General features: G+C 46.5%; 1 protein-coding gene across 2 annotated transcripts in view; it reads right to left on the bottom strand.

Moving 5' to 3' along the window:
- Positions 1–375: 375 nt before the first annotated feature.
- ADAM19 (ADAM metallopeptidase domain 19) overlaps positions 376–24,872 on the bottom strand; it is a gene marked incomplete at its 3' end in the record, with an annotated part of 85,122 nt that continues 60,625 nt past the window's right edge. The window contains exons 12-23 of one of the 2 annotated variants that reach the window (XM_082650261.1): positions 22,774–22,951; positions 19,229–19,318; positions 16,604–16,799; positions 15,234–15,342; positions 13,816–14,020; positions 12,997–13,074; positions 12,778–12,886; positions 11,596–11,740; positions 10,666–10,750; positions 10,155–10,379; positions 1,362–1,514; positions 376–543 (exon numbers count right to left, since the gene is read on the bottom strand). In XM_082650261.1, coding sequence (XP_082506387.1) covers positions 490–543; positions 1,362–1,514; positions 10,155–10,379; positions 10,666–10,750; positions 11,596–11,740; positions 12,778–12,886; positions 12,997–13,074; positions 13,816–14,020; positions 15,234–15,342; positions 16,604–16,799; positions 19,229–19,318; positions 22,774–22,951 — 1,627 coding nt within the window. Of the gene's footprint in view, positions 544–1,292; positions 1,515–10,154; positions 10,380–10,665; positions 10,751–11,595; positions 11,741–12,777; positions 12,887–12,996; positions 13,075–13,815; positions 14,021–15,233; positions 15,343–16,603; positions 16,800–19,228; positions 19,319–22,773; positions 22,952–24,872 lie in introns of those variants that run through there. The other variant, XM_082650260.1, reaches the window with a different exon arrangement.

Consider the following 24,872-nt stretch of genomic DNA (forward strand, 5'->3'; position numbering starts at 1 on the left):
ACCTCTGAGGAAGATGGAAGCAAAGGAAAGCTCTCATGCGTACCCTCCTCCATAGGACGTGGATGGATGGCTTCTCCAAGCTGAGTCCTGGCCTCAAGGGCTAAACAGACTTTTCCCAGCTGGGCTCGCCAGCTCGGACAGCCTGCACCAGCTCGACTGTCACCTCTGGGGTGAGGGGCCAGCTGAAGGGCGGATAGGGGACGAGCAGCCATTCAACCTCTTCGGCTCTGCCCTCCCTACCTGGGGCTGAATATTGCACAAAACAACACTTGGATGCCGTTGATGGTAGGCACTCTGGGCCTCTGTGGAAGCCGAGGTGGCACTGAGTCAAGGAGGAGATTTTTCAGAGATGCAGTCGTTCCAGGAGGAGGGGAGGGGGGGAGGGGGGGCTCAGAGGTGGCCAGGCATGCTTCCTCCAGATTCCGTGGCCACGGCTCCTCTGTGGTGTTCAGAGTCCTCACAGGAAGGGAGAAGCGCCTTCAGACGGGTCTAGATTTTCGAGCTAGCCATCCCCACAGCCCTCTGTGACCTGTATTCAGGAAACTGCAGGGAAAAAAGAGAGGGAGAGAGACATCAGCTCCGTGCTATCAGCGGGGAGCTGTCCTCTGGCTTGTGACAGGTGGGCATGAGTGGCAGACTGTCACCTGAGAAGAAGGGTTTCCGCAGAAGTCTGTCCACATGTCTGCTCGTCCAGACCATCAACTCTGCAGTAAGAGGCATGGTGGCAGCCCCCAACCCCCAGCTGACAAGCCATTCCCCTCCTCCCTCCCAGCAAAGCTGCAGCTCAGTCTGCAGAGTTCCCAGGGCCTCGTAGGAACACAGGGAAGTGAGCCAGCTTCCTCACCTGCTCCCCTCTGCCCCAACTCCCAGGACTAAGACTAAGTCCCAGGACTAAGTCCCAGGGAAGATGTATTAAGAGGGGCCATTTGTGCACAGCCTACCGTAGGCCAGCGGTTAATGTAAATTAACTGCCTTGACCTTCACAGTAACCCGATGGGGTTGGCTATTTCTGCTTCGTAAAACCTCTTTCTAGATAAGGAAACGGAGACTCAAGAGAGTGATTTGCTCAGGGCCGCTCAGCTCAGCTCATCAGTTGCAGACCCAGGTTTGAAGCTACCATAGCTCAGCCTCCTAAACATCACCTTTCACATGAAACCAAAAAAGGGGGTGTGCAAGGGTCTCACCAATTTAAGGGACAGTTATGCAGGCACCAAGAAATGCTAAGCTTCTGTCCTTTGCTTTTGTTCTGGAAGTTCAGCACTACATCAAGAAGCATGAACTGGTCTGTTTTCTCAACTCTTATTTTTGTCCCCTGGATCCCTCTGCCCCAGCTTCCACCTCGAGTGTTTCTGAAGACTCACCTTTGGGGTAAGCACAGCCAGGGGCCGGGTCTGCTGAGGTCTAGAGGCAGGGGGCCACAGAATGGAGACACCACCTGGCCTGGGGAGACTCTTGCGGCCTGGCACCGGGTTAGCCGGGAGTGCCTTCTGGGGCGGCCGAGGCCTGGAGAAATCCTGGGGAGAAAGCCACAAGCCTCACTCAAAGGCCAGAGGGGCCTGTTCGAAAGAAAATGTTCTCAATATTTTACAGGTCAAAAGCAGATGAGAAAAGGGATATAATATTTAAAAAGAATGGTCCCTCCGGAGCCTGTGCTCCGCAATGGGAGAGGCCACAACCGTGAGAGGCCCGCGTACCGCAAATAAATAAATAAAAATAAAAAATAAAAAGAATGGTCCCATTTAAAAAGAAATTGTGTACATACATGTTTACATGCTCAGGAAAAAGCCTTTTTGGAGAGCAATTTAGCAGTATCTATTAAGATTAGAAATGATCATTCTCTGACCTAATACATAATTTCATTCCCTCTGAGAACTATTTGCACAGGTGCACAAAAATGAAATTGCAAGGATGTTCCTTGCAGCACTGTATGTGACAGCTAAAATAAACTATAAATAACTAAAATTTCCATCAACAAATTACTAAAATTATACAGTGATATATAAAGCAGCATTTCAAAAGAAGGAAGTAGGTTGATAACGTGCTGAGGTGGAAAGATGGTCAAGAGTCATGGCAAGCTGCAGTACAAGCTATACAGGATAGTTTAGAGAAAATAAGTCACCCCACTACCCCCCACCAATGTAAATGCAGAGGTACAGAGGCAAGTCAGGAAGGATGAAGACCAAATTGATAACAGAGGTCAGAGGTTCAGAGTGGGCTGTGCATAAGGAGAGGGGTCGTCCAAGTGAACATTCAGTTTTTTTAACAAAGCATATATGTGTATTACTTGTGCAAATAAAAATAAAAATTGTAAAAAGAAGAAATCATATTTTCCGTATTGTTTGTCTATGGGTGGCACAGTCTTTCCTTTGTGCTTTTACATTACCTTCATGTTTTGCCCCCTTCTCAATAAGGTCTTCCCTGATGGCCTTATTTAAAACTATAACACCCCCAAACACAACAATACACCATCAACAGGATGCAGCAAAAGCAGCCTAAGAGAGAAGTTCATAGCGATACAGGCCTTCCTCAAAAAACAAGGAAAATCTCAAATAAACAACCTAACCTACCACCTAAAAGAATTAGAAAAAGCAGAACAAACAAAACATAAAGTCAGCAGAAGGAAGATCAGAGAGGAAATAAATAAAATAGATTTAAAAAAATAGAAAAAAAATCAATAAAACCAAGAGCTGGTTTTCTGAAAGGATAAATAAAATCGACAAACCTCTGGTCAGGCTCACCAAGAAGAAGGAAGAGGACCCAAATAAAATAAGAAATGAAAGAGAAGAAATAACTACTAACACTGCAGAAATATAAAAAATCATAAGAGAATACTATGAACCATTACATGCCAACGAATTGGACAACCTAGAAGAAATGGACAAGTTTCTAGAAACACACAGCCCACCGTAACTGAATCAAGAAGAAACAGATAATTTGAACAGAATGATCACTAGAAGTGAAGTGGAATCTGTTAAAAAAACAAAACAAAACAAAACTCCCTGCAAACCAAAGGGAGTGGCTTCCAGGATGGCTTCACTGAGGAATTCTACCAAACATACAAAGAAGAGCTTACACCAATCCTTCTCAAACACTTCCAAAAGATTGAAGTGGAGGGAACACTCCCTAAGTCATGCTATGAAGCCACCATCACCCTGATACTAAAACTAGACAAAGACACTAACAAAAAAGAAAACTACAGACCAATATCTTTGATGAATATAGATGCAAAAATCCTCAACAAAATATTAGCAGACTGAATCCAACAACGTATAAAAAAGACCATATACCATGACCAAGTTGGATTCATCCTAGGGTCACGAGAATGGTTCAACATATGCAACTCAGTCAATGGGAAACACCACATCAACAAAAGACAAAACTCACATGATCACCTCAACAGATGCAGAAAGAGCATTTGATAAAATTCAACATCAACTCATAATAAAAACTCTCACCAAAGTGGGTATAGACGGAACATATCTCAGCATAATAAAGGATATTTATGACAAACTCACAGCCAACATAATACTCAACAATGAAAAGCTGAAAGCCTTCCTGCTAAAATGTGGAACAAGAAAAGGATGCCCATTCTCATCACTTCTATTCAACATAGTATTGGAAGTCCTAGACAAAGCAATCAGACAAGAAAAAGAAATAAAAGGAAATTGGAAAGGAAGAGGTAAAATTGTCATTATATGCAGATGACATACTATACAAAGAAAACCCTAAAGACTCACACAAAAACTACTACAACTGGGACTTCCCTGGCAGTCCAGTGGTTAAGACTCCGTGCTTCCAATGCAGGCGGTGTGGGTTTGATCCCTGGTCAGGTAACTAAGATCCCACATTCTGTGCAGCACAGCCAAAAAAAAAAAACTACTAAAACTGATAAACGAATTCAGCAAGGTAGCAGGATACAAGATTAACATACAGAAATCTGTTGCATTTCTTTACACTAATAATAAAATTATCAGAAAGAGAAGTAAAAATACAATCCCTTTAAAAATTGTATCCAAAATAAAAATACTTAGGAATAAATCTGATGAAGGAAGTGAAAGACTGATATGCTGAGAATTATAAAAAACATTGGCAAAGGAAACTGAAGATAATTCAAAGAAATGGAAAGATGCTCTTGGATTGGAAGAATTAATATTGTTAAAATGGCCATACTAACCAGAGCAATCTACAGATGTAATGCAACCCCTATCAAATTACCCATGACATTTTTCACAGAACTAGGGCAAATAATCATAAAATTTATATGGAACCACAAAAGACCCAGAGTTGCCAAACGATCCTGAGGAAAAAGAACAAAGCTGGAGGCATAACCCTCCCAGACTTCAGACAATACTACAAAGCTACAGTTATCAAACAGTGTGTTATTGGCACAAAAGCAGACATATGGATCAATGGGACAGAATAGAGAGCCCAGAAATAAACCCACACACCTATGGTCAATTAATCTCAACAAAGGAGGCCAAAATATACAATGGAGAAAAGACAGTCTCTTCAGCAAGTGGTGTTGGAAAGCTGGACAGCCACATGTAAATCAATATTTAGAACACTCTCTCACACCATACACAAAAATAAACTCGAAATGTCTTAAAGTCTTAAATGTAAGACATGACACCATAACACTCCTAAAAGAGAACATAGGCAAAACATGCTTTAACATAAGTCGTAGCAATGTTTTCTTAGGTTAGTCTCCTAAGGCAAAAGAAATAAAAGTAAAAATAAACAGATGGGGCCTAATCAAACTTACAAGCTTTTGCACAGCAAACGAAACCATAAACAAAATGAAAAGACACCTATGAAATGGGAGAAAATATCTGCAAATAATGTGACTGACAAGGGCTTAATTCCCCAAATATACAAACAAACAGCTCAATATCAAAAAACAAACAACCCAATCAAAAAAATGGGCAGAAGACCTAAATAGACATTTCTGCAAAGAAGACATACAGACAGCCAAAAAGCACATGAAAAGATGCTCAACATCACTAATTATTAGAGAAACGCAAATCAAAACTACAATGAAGTATCATCTCACACCGGTCAGTATGGCCATCTTCAAAAAGCCTGCAAACAATAAATGCTGGAGAGGGTGTGTAGAAGAGGGAACCCTCCTATACTGTGGGTGAGAATGTAAATTGGTGCAGCCACTATGGAAAACAGTATGGAGGTTCCTGAAAAAGCTAAAAATAGAGCTACCGTATGATCCAGCAATCCCACTCCTGAGCATATACCCAGAGTTTTATGGTGTCATGTCTTAATTCAAAAAGATACACGCACCCCAATGTTCATAGTCGCACTATTTACAATAGCCAAGACATGGAAGCAATCTAAGTGTCCATCGATAGATGAATGGATAAAGAAGGTGTGGTACATATATACAAGCAAATGTGCCATTTGCAGCAACATGGATGGACCTAGAGATTATCACACTAAGTGAAGTAAGTCAGACAGAGAAAGACGACTATCACATGATCCCACTTATATGTGTGGAATCTAAAAAATGATACAAATGAACTTATTTACAAAACAGAAACAGACTCACAGACTTAGAAAACAAACTTATGGTTACCAAAGGGGAAGAGGCAGGAGGGATAAATTAGGAGCTTGGAATTAATAGATACACACTACTATATATAAAAGAGATAAACAACAAGGACCTACTCTATAGCACAGAGAACTACATTCAGTATCTTGTAATAACCTATAACAGAAAGAATGTGAAAGAGAATATATATATATATATATATATATATATATCTGAATCATTTTCCTACACATCAGAATCTAACACAACACTGTAAACCAGCTATACTTCAATTTTTAAAAATTGCAACACTCCCCCAGTCAGCATTCCCAGACCCGTTTATCCTAATCTACTTTTTCTTTTTTGGTATATATCACTTATCCCATTCCACCATACTATACAACTTACTTATTTTTTATTTTCTGCCTCTCCATCCCCCACTATATAAGAAACAGGGGCAGGGGTCCTTTTCTGTTTGATTCAGTGACACAGCTCAAGCTTTAGAACAGTGCCTACTATACAGTAAGCACTCAACACGTATTAGCTGAAAAAATAATAAAACTCTGCACCCGTCAAAAAAATTTAAATAACTATATTTATTCTGTGATCCAAAAAAAAATTTTAAGGGTCAAAGAATGGATCTCATGCCACCACCCACAGATCCCCAAGCTGGTGGGGTGCAAGAGAGAAGCTGATTCCACGGGTGAGAGTTCCAGTGCCTACTGTCCTGGATCGCTCCCCTTCCTGAGAAGATCACTAGCAAGCATAAAAATGGCTCAAAGGCAAGCATGAGGAGAGAATGGGAGTAAATCAGAGATCTTCTGAAAGCAGCTTCTCAGCCAGCAGAAAAGTGAGAGCAGAAATGAAAAAGAGCAGCAGATTCTCATGACCAAAGCGCCCCGTTGTCCAGCGCCATCCCTTCCCGGAAGGACAATGCGATCCCACACGCTTCCAGCCCAGAAAGCTGTCAAATCAGTGGCTGCTGGAGGCCAGGACAGAGACCTTCTGGGGGAAGCAACAGCTGGGGGCAGATGTCAGGATGCCGTGGGGAAATGCTGTGCTCCCTTGGCTGCTTTCTGTGCCAAACGAACAATTTGTGTGTGTGCAAGTGCACACGCAGGGCGGGTCATCTGGGCAGAAGCCTCATCAGCATGGCAACACTGGGCCTCCCAGAGCAGGGTCATGCACTGGCCACGTCGGCTTTGACCCAGCTCGGCTCTACCAGGGGCCTCACCCAGCACTGTTTTCTAGAGGCAGAAACTGTCCTTGAACCGCTCTGGCCCACTGCTCCTGTCCTCAGCGGGTGGCACCTCCATCAGTCAAGCTGCACAAACCAGACACTGGGCAGTTGTGTGGGGGGGGGTTTTTGGGGGGGGCGGGTTGTCATCCCCTCCCAACCCTCATCAGCAACTGTTCCCCTGTCTTTTCTCTTCTACACATCCCTCATCAGCTTCACCCCATCACCGCTGTCACCCCCCCTGCTCCAAGCTACCATCACCTTTCCTCTGGACGCTGTTTAAACTTGTAACCCCTGCACCCAGTCTCATCCCTCGGATCACAATGCCGCTACAGTGAGCCTTTCATTCTTTAAAACTAATTTTTTAATTAAAGTATAATATACATAAAAAGAAATGAGTCATACAAGCAGATGAATCATCAGAGTGAACACACCTATGTAATCCTCACCCAGGTCAAACAATGGAAGATTAATAGTCTCAGAAGCATCTCTGGGCACCCCCCCAGGCACTGTGCCTCCCTCTTGCCTAAATGTAGCCCAAAGTGAGATCCCTGTAGATGGCAAATCTGTAGGGAAATTTCCTTGTAGATGGAAATCCCTGTAGATGTCACCCATGCTCCACCACTGCCCTGTTCCCATCAAATGCAGACCAAATTCCTAGTCCGTGCCTGTGGCACAGTCTGGCTTCCCCTGGCTCTCCAGCCTTTCATCATAGCTCCATGGGCCCCAGGCAAAGGGGCCTTGAAGTTCCTTCCATCTGTGGGCTCTCTCCATCACAAAGCTTCCCTACCATCAGGTCCCTGGTCCAAGAACCTCTCCCACCCCTCACAGCCTGCTCACCCCGCAGGTCTCAGCTCAAATGTCACCTCCTCACGGAAGCCTTCCCAGATTTCCCAGGCTAAGTCAAGTCCCCCATAACTCTCTTTGTAAGAATGCTGAACCTCTCCTTCATAGCACTTACCACTACTGTCACTACATGTATACCAGTCTCGTCCCCAGCAAGCTGTGAGCTCTGTGAGGTGGAGATGGCATCTGCTTTGCTAACCACTGCCTAGTACAGAGTAGAAGTTCATACACATTAGTAGACAGAATAGAAGAGGTTACGAAGCTTCACCCTCCACCTCTCCAGAGTGGTCCATGTCACCAAGCTAGGAGGTGGTGGAGCTGAGATCTGGAGAGCGTGAATTCCCCCAGGGCAAGTGGTATCTCAGCTCTGGGCTCCAGGGCCTAAGCCAGGACCTGACCCACAGGGTGGTGAAGGGTTTGGAGTCAGCCCTGGGTGCAAGTCCTGGCTACTCCACTTACAAACCGCCACCTTGGGGTAGGCCCTTCAACTCCATGAGACACAACTACCCAACACCGAAAATGAGGGCAGCAGAAACTCTCTTCTTGGAATGGTTCTGAGGAAGGGGGCGGCGCCCCGATTTAATCCCCGCCGCCTGCTCAGAGAAGCTGCCTCCCACTCCCTGCCCTTGAGAAACCCCCATCTGGGCCCGGGCCCAGCAGAAGCCATGCTTGGCATGTGTTTTGGGATAACTTCCACCGGCCAGGTGGCCCTCTGAGCTCTGGATTCCTGCCAGCAGCCACCAGGGAAAGTGGGAGTCAGGGCAGGACATGGAGCCTCCAGGCTTCCCGTCCCCCCAGCTGGAGTCCACTGCCCCTGGAGACCCCTCCCCCAACCTAGTGCGCGGCACCTTGGGGTGAGGCTGACACCATCTCCACTGAACAGGCCTCCAGTGTGGGTTTTTTAGGACCAGTGGTTTCAGTGGACTGCTCCCTCCTCCTACACCTCTGTTCTTCCCATACCCCTGTCTGCACGTGGCTGCTTTCTCCCCTCTTCCTCCCTTTCTCTCCTGTTTCCTTCTGTTATGGGCTGAACTGTGCCCCGCCAAAATTCATACGTTTCCGCTCTAACCCCCAGTACCTCAGAATGTGACTGTATTTGGAGACAGGGCCTTTAAAGAGGTGACTATGTTGAAATGAGGCCGTTAGAGTGGGCCCTAATCCGGTCTGATTGGCGTCCTTATAAGAGGAAATGTAGACACAGAGAGACATCAGGGTGCACGTACACAAAGGAAGGACCATATGAGGACACGGCAGAATGCAGTCATCTGCAAGCCAAGGAGACAGGCCTCAGAAGCAACTAGCCTACTGGACTTCCAGCCTCCAGAACCATCAGAAGATAACTTCCTGTTGTTTACACCACCCGGTCTGTGCTGTTTTGGCCACCCAAGGAGGCTAACGCACCCTCCGTCTCCTCGTCCCTCCTCTACTCCTCTTGCTCTTTTCCCTTTCTCCTTCCCTCTTCTCTCCCTGTCAGTCTTTCCTTTCCCTTTCTGCATGGAATTTTCTATCCCCCCGCTGCCCCAGATGAGAAAAGTGGGATAGTAGCAGCTTCGCATCATCAGAGAACCAAAACTGATGCTCTCGGCTCTGCTAAACCATGACACTGCCATGTCCCAGGGACCCCCCCAAGACCCGGAGCCAACCACAGTCCTTAGGGGCAGAGACAGCCTGGGCCCCATGGAGCCCTCTGGACCATGCCCAAGAACAGAAGTCCCAGGAGGAAAATGGGCAAGTCCCCTACCCCACCTGAGGGGCTCCACACCAAAAAGCACAGGCCGCTCTGGAAGGCACCACGCCTGGCCACTGTCCTGGAAACATCTGTGTCTGTGCTACAGGAACTTCTGCCAGAAGGTAGAGCTGGAGCCATCAGACACACCGGGTGAACAGACTGCTGGGCAGGCAGCTCTGCTTCCAAAGAACACCAGTGGTGGGGGGATAGCCCAGCCCCTACTCAGCCCTCCCAGAGGCCCGGCCCCTTGACCAGCCTCCCAGACGAGCGAGGCATCACCACCGTATGTCCCTCAGTAAGACTTCCCGACTAGTGCAAGATACCAAGAGGCACAATTTGGTGGAATAAGTACTATGATGAGAGAAGTACAGAGGCACCAAACTCAGGCTTGGGGGTCAGAGAAGGCTTCTTAGAGGAAGTGGCATCTAAGAGGAGACCTAAGGATGAACAAGAGCTGGCCGTGCAAAAGGAAGTATATGTGGCAGAAGAAACAGCATTTGCAAAGGCCTAGAGGAGAGAAAAAAGACCATGGGGAACTGAAACATTAACTGAACATTAACATTTGGGGTGGAAGGTGGGTAGTGGCTTGTCACAGAAGAGGCCAACCAGGAAGGAAGTCCTTGGTAGTGTATTTCCTCATGCTCATCACCCTCACACTCTGTGTGCCCTGTATCTACCAGAATGCAGAAAAGGCAGCCAGCCCATGAGTCAGCAAGCTCCCTCTTCCCAGCCTCTGTCATTCCTCATGGCTGATAGCCTGAAAAGTGATGCTTCCGGCCCAGGGTTGCTGAGAAACCACTTACCTGGGAGAGGATGCACTTTGGTGCGGGGGGCACTGGCCGGCTTGGGGGAGGCCTCCTGGATGATTCTTTCCTCTCTACTGGGGGTCCGGCCCCTGGGGAGTTCCTAGCAGTCCTGCTGAGGTGCGCTGGCAATGGCGCAGGTGGGGACCCACCATGCAGATAGTCCGCAGGGGGCCTGGGAGGAGGCTGGGAGGGCTTCCGTAGGGTTTCAGGGGTGTTGGTCACCTGTATGCATAAGACGAGGAATGCCTGAGACACAGGAACCCTTAATGCACTTAAAAAGTCAGGGGTGGTCTTGTGTGTCTCACTGACATGCACAGAGGCCTAGGATCCCAGAGGTCAGATGCAACGTTTAAAGTCATTAGGGGATGGCAGAACCAGCTGACCATCTCTCAAGCCAAGAAAGTGTCTTATCACCAATCCCGTGGGCCCACAGAGGCGCTTAGGAAAATCTAGCAGAGTCCTGAGGGACAAAGTTAAAGTGGCAAAGTTCATGGTGCAAAGCCCTTACCTTTCGCTTGCCCTGGGGTGTCTGCAACTTGAACGTTGGGTTGGCGTGGCCAGTTCCACTGTTCTGAGACACCCTGAAGGGACAACTAGTAACAAGGAAGGAGAGAGGAAGAGTAAAGGGGGTGTTGTTCATTGAGGATCAGTGCCTGACATCCCTCTGACCGAGGCATGGCAGTGAGCAGCTCAGTCATCCCAAGTCTGCTCTGGTGGAAGTGGGATGGGTCCTCCTGAAGCCCAGCTCCCTAGGCATGGACACGGTGGCCAATGGAAAACTCCCAAGGAAAGACAATTGGCCTCATACAAAGCAGAGTGTTCCTCCGCACCTTTCCTTCACCCTTTTAAGACCTTTCTCCCCCAAGAAGACGAGGATGTCACCAGCCATCAACCAATCTCCCTCAGGCATCGTGCCAGGAGGACCTGGGATTTAAAATCCCCTCCGGAAAAAGTGTCATCTAATAGAGGACTCAGAGACTATACACCTTCAATATTCAAAGGAATGAACTGCTTAGGAAAAAAAATTACTCTGTCTTGAGCTGATGTCCAGCCACCCCTGTGATTGACGAGCTAGTCAGTTTTTCTCTGTTGCCTGCCTCAGTTTCCTGCCCTTTAAAATGGGGAGCAAATCAATTAGATAGATACACGCTAGCAAAGAGGTTTCATTTCTATTCCGACTTGAATTGGTGGGGGCATTCTGCTGAGAAGGATTCTGAAGTGATGACCAGGCTCAGCCAAGCTTACTTATTAATAAAAATCAGCTAGTAATGTCTGCCACGGTCAAGGAGCATGGCAGCAGCGGAGAGAGCGGCGTGTACCTGGCATTTGCCTTCCCCGAATTAGACCCACCACCACCAACTTCTTCACCAGGTACTGCTTATGGAAAGCTCTGTGATCTCCAAGTGGACCCCAAATCCTTCATGGTACCCCGTCATACCTGAACTGTTGCCTCAACTTGGAAGGGAGGGCTAGGGGCTTGAGGTAGCCCAGTTTGTTGTTCTGTTTACAGCAGCGGTACATCAGCATGAGGACCGCCAGCGCAAAGATGGCCGAAAACACACCGGCTACTACAGGACCAGCACCTTCCAGAAATAGAACCCAAGTGAAAGACTTAGAAGCGGTCTGAGCTTTAGCTGTGGATTTCAAATACTGTATTCCTGACACTCTTCAGATATTTGATCTTCATTTACATTGTATTACTTACTTTAACTTAAAAACTATAATAAAAAAACACACATTATGTCCCACTGGGAAGCCACTATTATTAGCTTAAACAACCAGGTCAACTTGCTTGGCACAGATCTCATAATGAAGCTTCTCCGGCCACTTTGCCTAATTGAAGAGAGTGCCTTTTAAGGCAAGGAGTTTCAGCTCTATTATTATTTACCACTAGTTTTCAGCCTGAATCATGATGTTCCTGGACACAAAGCAACCAACACAAAACACTGAGAGTCATAGATTGATGTAAGATTAGAACTTTCACACATAATCCACAATTTCACATTGGGTTTCACCAAACTGCCTCAATATTCTCACAAATTATAAATCTAAATGCACAAAATATATATAGACCAGTGACCCACTACTTTTATGTTTTACATGTTGAGGTTTCTTCCTTAACAAAAAAAAAAAGTTCTCTATTACTTTTTAAAAGCTTGGAAACCAAAGAGCTAGAATCCCTTAGATTTCCACTAAAAAAACTGTAACATTTTCTGAGTTTCTGGTTCCTCATTTGAAGCTTTGTTCATCCAAGGAGATCTGAGCCACTATAACGTGCCCTAGGTTCGTGATTATTTTTAAGTGGCCGAGAAGGGGTAGTCGCCTCCACCGCCCCCCAGAAAGAATGTGATTATTCAGTAACCTGTGGTCTGTCTGAATCTCTCTCTAAGCAGAACCATGCCCCTCAATAGAAGGGACAGAGGAAGACCAACTGAGGCTGAGCCCCACACCAGGCTGCTAGCCTGGGCCACTCCTCCCACTCGGTCCCTCTTGTTCTCTCATCTACAAAATCAGGATAGTGATGCTGACTCGTCCTCTCTCTGCATCATGCCACCCGCCCCCATGGCACCCACCCCTCCTCACAAAGGTGGGCAGAGGCCCACACAGGCCAGGCACTCACTCTCGGGGGGCATGGGCCCGCTGTCGATGCTGCCCCCTTGGCCCGGTGTGTTGCAGAAGGGCGGGGCCCAGCCCCGGAAGCAATGGCAGTTCTGATTGTTGTTGCAAACCTGGAGAAAGGGCAGGGCAGAGGCGTCAGCACCCTGGAGAGCTCTGGCCTCCCATAGGGCCTGCCCCCTCAGTCATGGCAGAGGAGCCCCAAAACCCCAGGCACGCGTACCCCGTGGCCGTGACACTTCTTCCCACAGCCTTCTGTTTCGAAGAACGAGGTGTTCCTGCACTGCCCCTCGAAGCAAATCTGTAATGAGGAAGAAGCCACTCAGTACAGCGGAAGGGACACTGGTTGGCAATTAGGAGACCGGGGTTTTGCACTCAGAACTTACAGGACTCAAAAAGGCAGCCTACTTCAGGGTATTACTGTGAAAAATTAAAAACAACCTAAAGAGCCAAGGACAGGATGGCAGTTAACTAAATTCTGCTATCACTTGTGTGATTAGGGAGAAAAAACCAAATATTATATTTTTAATAAATATGTGTTATTCCACTCTATATTACTATATGTTGGTGATATGTTAATTACTTAACTGTATATTAATATGCACTAATTGAAATATTATACTTAAAAATAATGACCATGGTGACAGCTGTCTGCTTTGTGCCAGGTAGTATACCAAGTGCTTCAAATGTTTTTTACAACATCATTCTCATAGTAAACTCTGAGACGCGGCCATTATTTTCCCCAGGCTTCCCTGACTCCTAGTCTAGTCCACTTCTCAATTCATAAGATAATTAATGATAAGGACAAAAGAGATACTAGCCAGCCTTCTAAATGGTTTACAGGGATTATCTCGTTTAACCCTTGTAACAATTCTATGAGGTAGGTCTTGCTCTTACTAACATGCTTATTTAACAAAGGAAGCAAACCACAGGGCCAGAGAGGTTGGGGAAGCCGGGACTTGAGCCCAGGCACCCTCGCTCCAGATTCACACTTTAGTCACTGCAACCCAGCGACTGAGTGAGGCTGGAGAAAGGGACTCACGTGGTTATTGCCACATTTGGTCCCGGTCATCACCAGGCCTGGGTCCAGCATGTCACCCTCCTCCTCGGGACCTCGGTAGACGTGGGTGCCCCGACATCGGATCTGCCTCCCGTTCATGATGATGGTGGTGTCGATGGGCACTGCATTGGACTCCAGGGGCCGGGCCTCAGAACTCTGACACTGGATCTTCCCACACTTGGCATCTCTGGGCCCGAGAGAGAAGGAGGGAAGGAGATGGAATCAGAGGCAGGGGAAGAGCTGGGGCACCAAAGAGCTTCAATCTTTCCTGACCAGGACAGCAGGCTTGGATGGGGGAGAGGCAAAAGGGCAATGAGTGTGCTGTAGGGACTCAGCAGGAAAGACCCCATGTGGACTGAGACCAAGGATAGGATGCTAGATCGTTATCCCCAAGCAGATCGAGGCCAGAGAGCTGGCCTTGGAAAGTCCTCTTTACTGCAAGGACAAGTGCCTGACCTGAGCAACCTGCCCCCTTATGCTCCTTGCACCCCCATGCACTTGAGTGCTGCAGCCAGAAGCCTGGTGTCATCCCCGACTTCCCATACTCCCTCCCTCCTATATACCTACTCTAATTCACACCACCATCCTTCCTCACCTGGACACCAGGAATCTGTCTCCCTGCCTCCAGTCTTGCCCTATAAGAGTCTAATTTCCAAACTGCTCTCAAGCCAAAGTCCAAACTCCCCTAGCCATGCATTCGAGGCTTCTCATGATCTGGTCCCTGCTTAACTAGCTATGCTCATTTCTCAGAAGCCCCCTCCCCACTGCACCCCAACATTATACTTTAACTATATCAAATTGTTATCAGTTCTTCCTACCAAGGATTTTTCTCTACTCATCTCTCTGCCTGGTACACTCTCCCAGGTACCAGCGCCATTCCCCATCCTGTTCAACTGGATAATTTCTCCAAATCTCAGCTTAGGCATAACTTCCTTTGGGAGACCACCTCAACCCACTAACACTTCCATTATTACACCGTATTGTTATGTTCCATGTACTCAGCACAGTATCTGGCACATGGTAGAGCCACAATAGATAGTGGATGGGTGGGTGGGTGGATGGATAGATGTTTGAAATGAATGAATGAATGGGTGAATAACAGGCTGTTCAGATGAGGGTATAATTCGTACCCTGTGGAAATGACCCAAGAGGGCTGATGCCCCACCCTACTGTAAGAAGGCCCCAGAAGGAGGTTGGACCAGCTTTCTAGGAAGCATTGCCATCTGTGCCCTCCCTCGGACTCCCTTGGGGCTGAATGGCACATTGCCAAAAGGGCCTGGAACAGATTTATGTAAAGGCCCAGTTTGGGGCCAGCCAAGCTGCTGAGAGGGCGGGAGTGAGGACGGAGCAGGAATTGCTTTGTCACCCTCATCTCATGGGGTCTACCCTATGGTCATCACCTCATGTTGCACTTCTTGTGTTTCCCATTCATGTCCTTCCCACAGTTTCCAAAGGTGTCCCCTGCCACATTAACCTTCTCGAAGCAGAGATCTGGAGCGGGCCGGGCTCCTGGGTGGGCAAGAAACATTTATCAGTACACTAGCCAATGTTAGCAGAAGCCAGAAGCCCCCAAAGGGCAAAATCAGAAGGTTAAGAAAGTTTTAGGGGAGGGAATTCTCAGCCTGTTCTTTCTTTACCCCTATCAGTTATTCGACCCCCACCTCCTCAAGACCTACTCATAGAAAAAGGTTTTACATCAGTTCTTTATACCTTATTGGGGTTTTATATCTGTGGGAGGTTTGTGTGCTAAGCCTTCTCTCTAATGAAGAAGGCCTGTCCCACTTCAGGTTTTTTACTAAAGGTAATACCTGCACAACATTTTAAAGAATAAAGCATGTCTTTCAGTTTTTTCTACCTAGTCGTTCCAGCTCCTACTTTCCTACAACCTGGTGAAGCAATCTTAATTAACAGTGTATCTTCTAAAGATAATTTTATCTCTACCGTCTAGATACAATTCTTGTGTATCTTCTAGAGATAATCTATCCAATAAAGAATGGCAGCATAGTCTATTCACTGGTCTGCGTCTTGCATTTTTCACTTAATTTATCACGAGAGATTTTTTTTTTAATTCAGTACATACAGAGCTGCCTCCTTTTATTCAGCTGTATAGTGTGGAGGTACCAGAATTACTTTAATTGGTCCCTACTGAAGGATTTATAGGTTGTTATTGGTATCACTAACAATGTTGCAATGAATATCGTTGTAAATCTATCTTCACATAAACGTGCAAGTGCAAATGTAGGATACATCCCCAAGGAGCAGTATGGATGAGCCCAGTGACAGGTGCACTTAAAATTCTGGTATCTCCAAACAGCTTTCCATTGGGTTTGTACCTACCTGTTTTCCCACACCCTCCACAACTATATTATTATTGTTCTTGTTGTTACAGTATTATTACCTTATTATATTAATTCTTCAGTCTTTGCCAATATGATACATGAAAAAAATCCCATCCCTCAGTTGTTATAATTTGCTTATAGCTTAAGGCCATTTGCATTTCCTTTTCTGTCTCCATCCTCTGCCATTTCTGTTGGATTATTCTTATCCACTCACCCACTCTGAGAATTTAAAGCATCAAAGAACAAGGAAGAACACTGCCTACTGCCTCTCCCTGAAAGTCTACCCTGAGGCAAGGGGTTTGAAAAAAGGTAATATCTGGAAATGTTGTTTTAAAGCCAAGGATTCTAAGCTACCCAGAGTGCCTGAAGGGGGAGGCTGGCTAGGAAGCAGTGGGGTGGGAGGAGGGCCATTCCCCCCAGGAGAGCCTTACCAGGACCCCACAGCTGCTGGCACTGCTCCTGGTAGGTAAGGCACATGCCATTGTAGCAGTAGGCCTGGCCACCCTCGCAGGGGGTGCCGTCCATCTGGTAGAAGTTGGTGGGGCAATGGGGGGACTTGCCCGTGCAGAACTCCGGGAGGTCACACTGCCGCGCCTGCTCACGGCACAGTGTGCCAGGGGCCAGCAGCTGAGCCGAGGAACGAGAGCAGAAAAAAAGGTCAATCTGCCACCTGCCCTCAACCCTCCCAGCAAGGGCTCATGAGCATCACTCTCGTGGAGCAGAATTTCCCATTACCATTATTTCGGAGTGCTTTTTACATGACCTCATTAGCTCAAATCACCATCATTCATCTAATATGAATAGTGACTTAGGGTTTCGAGGTGTTTTCACAAATGCTAACTCTGCATAGCAGTCTTAAGAAGTAGGTAAAAAATAATATTTATGCAACAATTTACAGTTTACTAAGTGCTTTAGTAATCACAGCTACTTTATGGAGCTCCCACTTAAGTGCAGTACAAATATTACTTCATTTAGTTTTCATGATAGTCCTATGTAATATAATTATCCCTATTTCACAGATTATGAAATCTGAGGCGAAAGAGGTTAAATAATGTCTCCAAAGTCTCATGGTTAGTAAGTGGCAGAAGAGCCAAGCCCAGTAATACATATGTAGAGATACACACACACACACACACACACAGAGTAGCATTCATACGTCTTTTTTTTTTTTCATTCATACATCTTTGAATTTACAAAGCACTCTGGCAATGATACATCCCCGTTACTGAGCCAAGCGCCAGGCTAAGTATGTTACACCTACTCAAGTCGTGAGATCCTCACAATATCCATGAGCTACATATACTGCTATTTGCCTCATTCTGCAGATGAAATAACCTGATCAATAGCACACCTTGGGCAACTGGTAAACACTGAGTTTCCACTTGAGTCTTCCAGCCTCCCAGGGTGGTCAGAGTTATTAGTACTCTTCCCGTCTTACAGATAAAGAACCTAGGCTTGGATGGGTAATCGGCTGCCCCAAATCACACAGAGGGCTTGAATTGAAGGCCTCAGACTCCAAGCCTCATCTTTTCCCACACACTTCTTGAAACTCCTTTTCAAGATCCAAGCTGATATCCTGGGACTGGGAGATGGGCGCTCTCCACACTCACTCTCAGGCCTCAGCCTGAGACTTGAGGACCTGACCCCAGCTAGCACAGCCTCCCTGGGGGACGCCGGGTGCATCCTAGAGTCAAACCAGATGGCGTGGGAGTTCCCCTGAGCCAGGCAAGGAGAGCTACGTCTGAGAACAGCACCCCTCCACACTCCCGGGTGACTCCACGCCACCCACAAGGCCCTCCCAAGACAGAAGGCAAGAATGGACCAGCTGAGCAGCTTTCTGACAGTCTCAGTTCAAGGGTGGCCTCAGGATGCATCTCTCCACCTGAGAGCAAGATGGAGGGGAAGAGGACCCACCATGGAGCCAGCCTGCCTGGGTTCAAATCCCAGCTCCTTAACCAGCAGTAGGACCTTATGTTTATGCACCCGTGAGGGTAATAACCCTCTCGTGGTTATTGCTAGAAGGTCATGCTAGAAGGAATGTTCTAATAAAGTACTTGAACAGTACGCAGAACATCATGAGCCCTCAGCAAGTGGTAGGTGGAAGCACAGTCCACAATCCTATCCAAAACCCTGGGATCAGATGGGCTTCAGACTTTACAGATTTTAGAAAGCAGACACTACACTGATGTACATACATATGTGTGTATGTGTGTGTGTATATATATATATATATACACACACACGTACACGTTACATATGTATGTTACATAACCCACCAGCAAGGCCTAGGATTATACTTTTTAATCACACACATTAATATTTCTGCAATGAAATATAATATTCACTTTAAGTATGATTTTTTTTAAGACTATAATTAGACTCATGTCAATTCAGGTCAAATTTTGCCACCAATAAGTTAAAAAAATTTTTTTGAGTTTTCAGAACTTCCTAAATTTCAGAATTATAGATAAGAGACTGTAGACCTATAGTAATATTAGTGGTAAAAATGATGTGATCTTTCACATCAATATTAAGAGAGTGGGCTCCAGAGTCAGGTCAGCCTGGTTCAGCCTCCTCCTGCTGTGTGACCCCAGAGAAGCCACTTATCCCTTCTGAGCCCCAGTTTTCTCATCTTAAATTGAGGATATTAATACACATCTCATGGGGCTTTTATAAGGATTGAATGAGATGACATATATAAAATTCTCTGTACCATGCCTGGCACCTAATAAGCAATTCATTAATGTCAATCAAAACTGTGATGAAGACCATTATGAGTTCCAAATAAAATCAAGCCTACTCTTTCCGGACACTTTTCTTTTTTTAATCTCCCATCTTCCAGGAGGCACACACAGCCCTCTGGGACGATCTGAACTCAGTGAGGCCCAATATAGAAAAAAGGTAAACTTTGTTCAAGGGCCCTTTCTAGCTCCATGTTTCTGAAACTTTGATGCCACCACTTCCCCAGGATAGAGGCTGAATCCTGGCCATTACCCCCCAGCAGACTCTTGGACTGTTAGGTCAGAACCCTGGGCAGGGAGGAAAGGGCCACTTACCTTACACCGGTGACAGCAGGAGCCATGGGCACACTCTGCCCCCTCTCTCAAGGTGCAATTAGAGGCATTGCAGCAGGGGTTATCACATTCCTGGGGAGGCAGTGGGAGGGGGCGTGAGCCTCTGGGGCAGCAGGGCAGGGATACAGGGGACTAGGCAGGGTGAGGGCCTTTACCCCCTACCCTGCCCCACAGGCCCCTGGGAAGTCTCCACCAAAAAATCACTTTATAGCTTTATCATTAAGGTAATACGTATACATCGTAAAAACACACATATGCATAATCATCAGTAACACACAACTTGACACAACTACATTTTGTATTTTTCTAAGCACTTTCCTATATACACACAGACATATACTCATTTTATAAAATCATAGTATCCATACTGCTTTTTTTATTTTTTATTTTATTTTTTTATTTTTTGGTAAGCAGGCCTCTCACTGTTGTGGCCTCTCCCGTTGCGGAGCACAGGCTCCAGACGCGCAGGCTCAGCGGCCATGGCTCACGGGCCCAGCCGCTCCGCGGCACCTGGGATCTTCCCGGACCGGGGCCCGAACCCGTGTCCCCTGCATCTGCAGGCGGACTCTCAACCACTGCGCCACCAGGGAAGCCCCATACTGCTTTTAACATAATATGCCCATTTCTCCTTGTAATCATGGATTCTTCTAAAACGTGGTTTTTAGCATAGTATTACATTATATGGAAATTCTGTGATTTGGTTTTCTCATCCCCAACACAACATCCAGAGACCATGTCTTCTACTGCTGTGCCCCCCACACTCCTAAACCTTACTATCTGATAAAAAGAGGCCATCAGGAGTCAGGGCATGCTGGAACAACTCCTGAACAATTTATGTCAGCCCCCGGGCCTGCTTCCCCAGACTTCTCTTGCCATCTGCTGCTCCTCCTCAACCCTCACTGGCCTGGACCCTTCTCTAGGGGTTCCATGCTCTCCTCTCTTCCTTCCTGCCCTACGGGTCCTGATTTGCTGACATACAGAATGAGATTTAAAAAGAGGACGGGACTCCCCTGGTGGCACAGTGGTTAAGAATCCGTCTGCCAATGCAGGGGACGTGGATTCAAGCCCTGGTCTGGGAAGACCCCACATGCCATGGAGCAACTAAGCCCACGCACCACAACTACTGAGCCTGCGCTCTAGAGCCCGTAAGCCACAACTACTGAGCCCACACACCACAACTACTGAAGCCCACGTGCCCTAGAGCCCATGTGCCGCAACAACAGAGCCCATGCGCTGCAACTACTGAAGCCCAAACATGCTAGGGCCTGCATGCTGCAACTACTGAGCCCGCATGCTGCAACTACTGATGCCTATGGGCCTAGAGTCTGTGCTCTGCAACAAGAGAAGACACCGCAATGAGAAGCCCACGCACCTCAACGACTGAGCCCACTTGCTGCAACTAGAGAAAGCCCGCACGCTGCAATGAAGACCCAACGCAGCCAAAAAATTAATTAATTTTTAAAAAAAGATGACTTTTATCTACAAAACAGAAATAGAGTTACAGATGTAGAAAACAAACTTATGGTTACCAGCAGGTAAGGGGTAGGATAAATAGGGAGATTGGGATTGACATATACACACTACTCTCTATATAAAATAGATAACTAATAAGAACCTACTGTATAGCACAGGGAGCTCTACTCAATACTCTGTAACAGCCTATATGGGAAAGGAATCTAAAAAAGACTGGATATATGTATACATATAACTGATTCACTTTGCTGTACACCTGAAACTAACACAACATCGTAAATCAACTGTACCCCAGTAAAATAGGAAAAAAAAAAAAAAAAAAGATGATGAGATGCCCAGTGACTCCAAATGTCCCTATCACACCCCTACTATAGACACAGGCCCATCCATGGGTCCCTCACAGCAGGATTATGAGGCACAATTATGCCCATTTCACAAAAGGGGAAACCGCAACTCAGACAAGTCCAGTGGCTGCTCAAGGCACATACCTGGCAAGTGTTGGAGCCGAATTCAAGCCATGTCTGCCTGGGGCCCACCTCGTGCTTATTAACCATATCATAACCATCACTGTCCAGGTCTGGCTTGTTGGAGAGACACATGCCACCGCCTGACTACAGATACTCATCCACCTGTCTCCCCCTCAGAGAAGGAATAAGGGCACTTTGTTTCCATGAATCTCCTACCACCCTGGGCTGCAGGTAGACCTGTGTTCCTTCCCTTCTAGCACACCATGTTTCTTCTCACCCTAAGGCACGGTTCCTCCTCTAGCTGAAATGTGCCTTGCTAACGCTCCTGCGCTCCTCGCTAACGCCTCCCTCAGCCTTCGGCTATGGGGTCAGAGGTCACACTCCCACCCGAGTAGGGCAGTTCCCCTCACATTACATATACTCCTAGCATCATGCCATTGGCCTTCCTAGCACTTACCACAGTTGTATTTATACATTTTTGCAATTATTTGGTCAATGTGTGTTTCCCCCACTGGACTATACCCTCCATAAGGACAAGGACCATGTCTATTTTTTCTGCCTATCTATTTTCCTATCCCTGGCACATGACATAGTACCACATACTCAGTAAATATTTGTTGAATGAGACGCTCCTCTGAATATAAGCCAACTGGCCAAGCCCGCTCACAGTCTGCTCTTCAACCCCACCGGGCCCGCCGTGATAATACAACTCTCTCCTTTCTGAAGGGTCTGGGCTGATCTCTCTGAACTCGTGGTGTGGATGGTGAGCCTTTACCTAGTCCTTGTTTTATTACGAAAGTTACGTGCTGGCATTAAAAAAAAGTCAAACCATGGAGAGGATTAGAAAATCAAAGAGTCTTATCCCACATATACAGACCCTCAATCTCACCCACATAGTTTATTCTGAATACATAGAATACTCACGCATTCTCCCACAAATTATTTTGCATGTTAACGTACATATTTTCATCCTTCAAAAAACAGATATGAAACTATTCAGTTCTGCTTTCTGCAGAACAGCGAGCATCTGTTAAAAGTGAGAGAGCTATGCTGTACGCCCACCACTCTCATTCTGAAGATTATAAGGAAGGAAAGAGCTTGTACACCAAGAGTTCTGCTCCTTCTTCCTCCTAGAAGCCCCTTTCAGACTTGCCAGTACTTCCTACATCCCATTCCTTTCAATCATCTCTTCTCCAGGCCAAACAGCATGAGCTTGTTACTTTAAGCATCCTTGTAAGGCCCAGGTTCAAGTTCATATATCTGGCTGCATGGCCTCAGAATAAATTCAGTGCAGCTGGAGGGCCAAGGAGGCCACCTGTGGCTTCACTGGCAAAGACTGTGGTTTCTGGGTAGACCTGATGCTCACAATCTGAACATAAACAATGTCAACTTCAAACCGGGAGAGTCCATAGACATGGTCCATATTTAAGGCTTACCCCCCACATCTTATTTGTGACGGGGTCTTTGATAGCCACGTGTGTGCAGGAAATGCCTATGACTAATTTTTCGCTTGCATTCTCTTTAACCTTGAGATTTGAAGCCAATGCAAAGTCTTCCCCTCCCACTAGCACCAGCACAACAGCTTACCTCCTCCTCTCCACAGTCACACTCTTCCCCATCTTCCAGGTACCCATTTCCACATCTCTGGCCTCCATACAGCGTCCTGGTGTCCGGCATGTTGGAGAGACACATCCCTCCGCCTGACTGCAGATACCTGTCCAGCTCCTTCCTGTTGCATCTATTGAACACTCTGGGAAAGGGGTGCCTGGGAGAAGAACAAGGTTGGAATTAGCTGGGAGTCTGAGCATCAAGCAGCCAGAACAGCATCAATCCTGCCGCCCATGAGGCTGATTCCAGCTGGACTCAGACCCCTATAGTCCCATATGCACATATATTCTGCCCCCCTAGAACATCACCTGTACATTAATATTCTAAGAATTAAGAAATATTAACCACCCCATAATGCTTTTTTTTCTCACGCCCCATGGAGGATTTACTTGAGAATTTGAAGCAACAATTTCAGCCGTTTTCATGAAGGAGTTGCAATAAATAAAGGATAACTAGTGTGTCACAATAGGTCTCTTGAGCCTTAGAGCTGAATAAAATACCAGCCAACCCAAACTCTTCCTGAAGCTGATATTAGATGGAGATTTTCTTAGAACAGAAGACCAGGCCAAAAAAGGCCAAGTTCAAGGGTTTAATTTCTTTGTTGGGCCAGTGATCTGATCTCTGTTCTAAGGATGCAGGCAGCACTCCAAACTCAACCAGCTAACTCACAAACACATGGTCTTTAATCACAAGAATATAAAAGGTCCTGGATCCCGCTATTGGGAAAAAGAATCAAAAGCCGCACACTCTCTGGCGGCAGGTCCGTACCACAATTTGGGTCTGTAAGGGAAGAGTTATCCTGATCCCAATTCTCTAAACCAACTAAAGGTTAAACACTGGAGGGTTTTCTTCAGTTGTCAGGAATGTCACAAAGAACTTGTTACTAATAATTGTTAAACTATTGTTTAACAATTGTTTAACAATAATTGTTAAACTACTAAATTTTGTGAACAGCTTAAAAACAAATATAACTCTCTCAACCATTTGTCTACAGATATGCTTTTTAGATTGAGAGAGAAAGAGGTGGACTTAATGGTGAGCTCACAGGGATTTGAGCGTGACCCATGGAGTTGTCCCCTGCATGTCAACATCATCCTTTGTGTGTCACTTTCTCTGAGAAGTGAGGAGAAAGCAATGGACACTGGAGCTCCAAGAAAGCTGCATCTCCTATCTATCTATCTATCTATCTATCTACCTATCTATCTATCTAATCTACTTATGTATTTAGGCTGCGTTGGATCTTCACTGCTGTGTGCAGGCTTTCTCTAGTTGCGGCAAGCGGGGGCTACTCTTCGTAGCAGTACGCAGGCTTCTCACTGCGGTGGCTTCTCTTGTTGCAGAGCACAGGCTCTAGGCGCACGGGCTTCAGTAGTTGTGGCGCACGGACTTAGTTGCTCCGTGGCATGTGGGATCTTCCCGGACCAGGGCTCAAACCCGTGTCCCCCGCATTGGCAGACGGATTCTTAACCACTGCGCCACCAGGGAAGCCCCTGCATCTCCTCTTGGAGACACACCATTCCCTAAGAAGCATAAGCAGACCCTAATGGTTTGGGGTGGGAGGAACACAAGCTCCCACCATGGTGCCTTCTGAAGAGTGACTAGGGTCCCAGAAGAACCCAGTGTTCTTCTGTCTGAGTCCAGGCACTGACTTTTAAGCAACTCCAGAAGTCTCTTCAAAGGCTCTGGTTTAAAGACCCCTCACAGCTACAGGGAGATGGAGCTGCCTTGTCCTTATTCCTTGTGGTAAACACAGCCTGTAAATTCCCTGAGGAGTCACTGGGGGGGTGTGGATGCTCCCCTTCCCTTTCCTTGTTCTGGAGGCCACCTCAGCACGTTCAATCTGGCCCGAGGCATAACAGCACTGATCACACTTCGTTCACATGGAGGGATTAAGGACTGTGGCTGTTATAAATGGGTTCTCAGCAAAAATTCATGAAGTGGAAAAGATACACGTGGTTATGCCAATTTTATAGCTAAAGAACCCCAAGACAGAAACTAAGTATATCTAAGGTTACACCACACCTGCTAGAAACCTGTGCTCCTTCCACACGATTGTTTTCTTGGTCTTCTTCCAATGC

Source organism: Grampus griseus (genome assembly GCF_964374135.1).
Source record: "Grampus griseus genome assembly, chromosome: 3".
Lineage (NCBI taxonomy): Eukaryota > Metazoa > Chordata > Mammalia > Artiodactyla > Delphinidae > Grampus > Grampus griseus.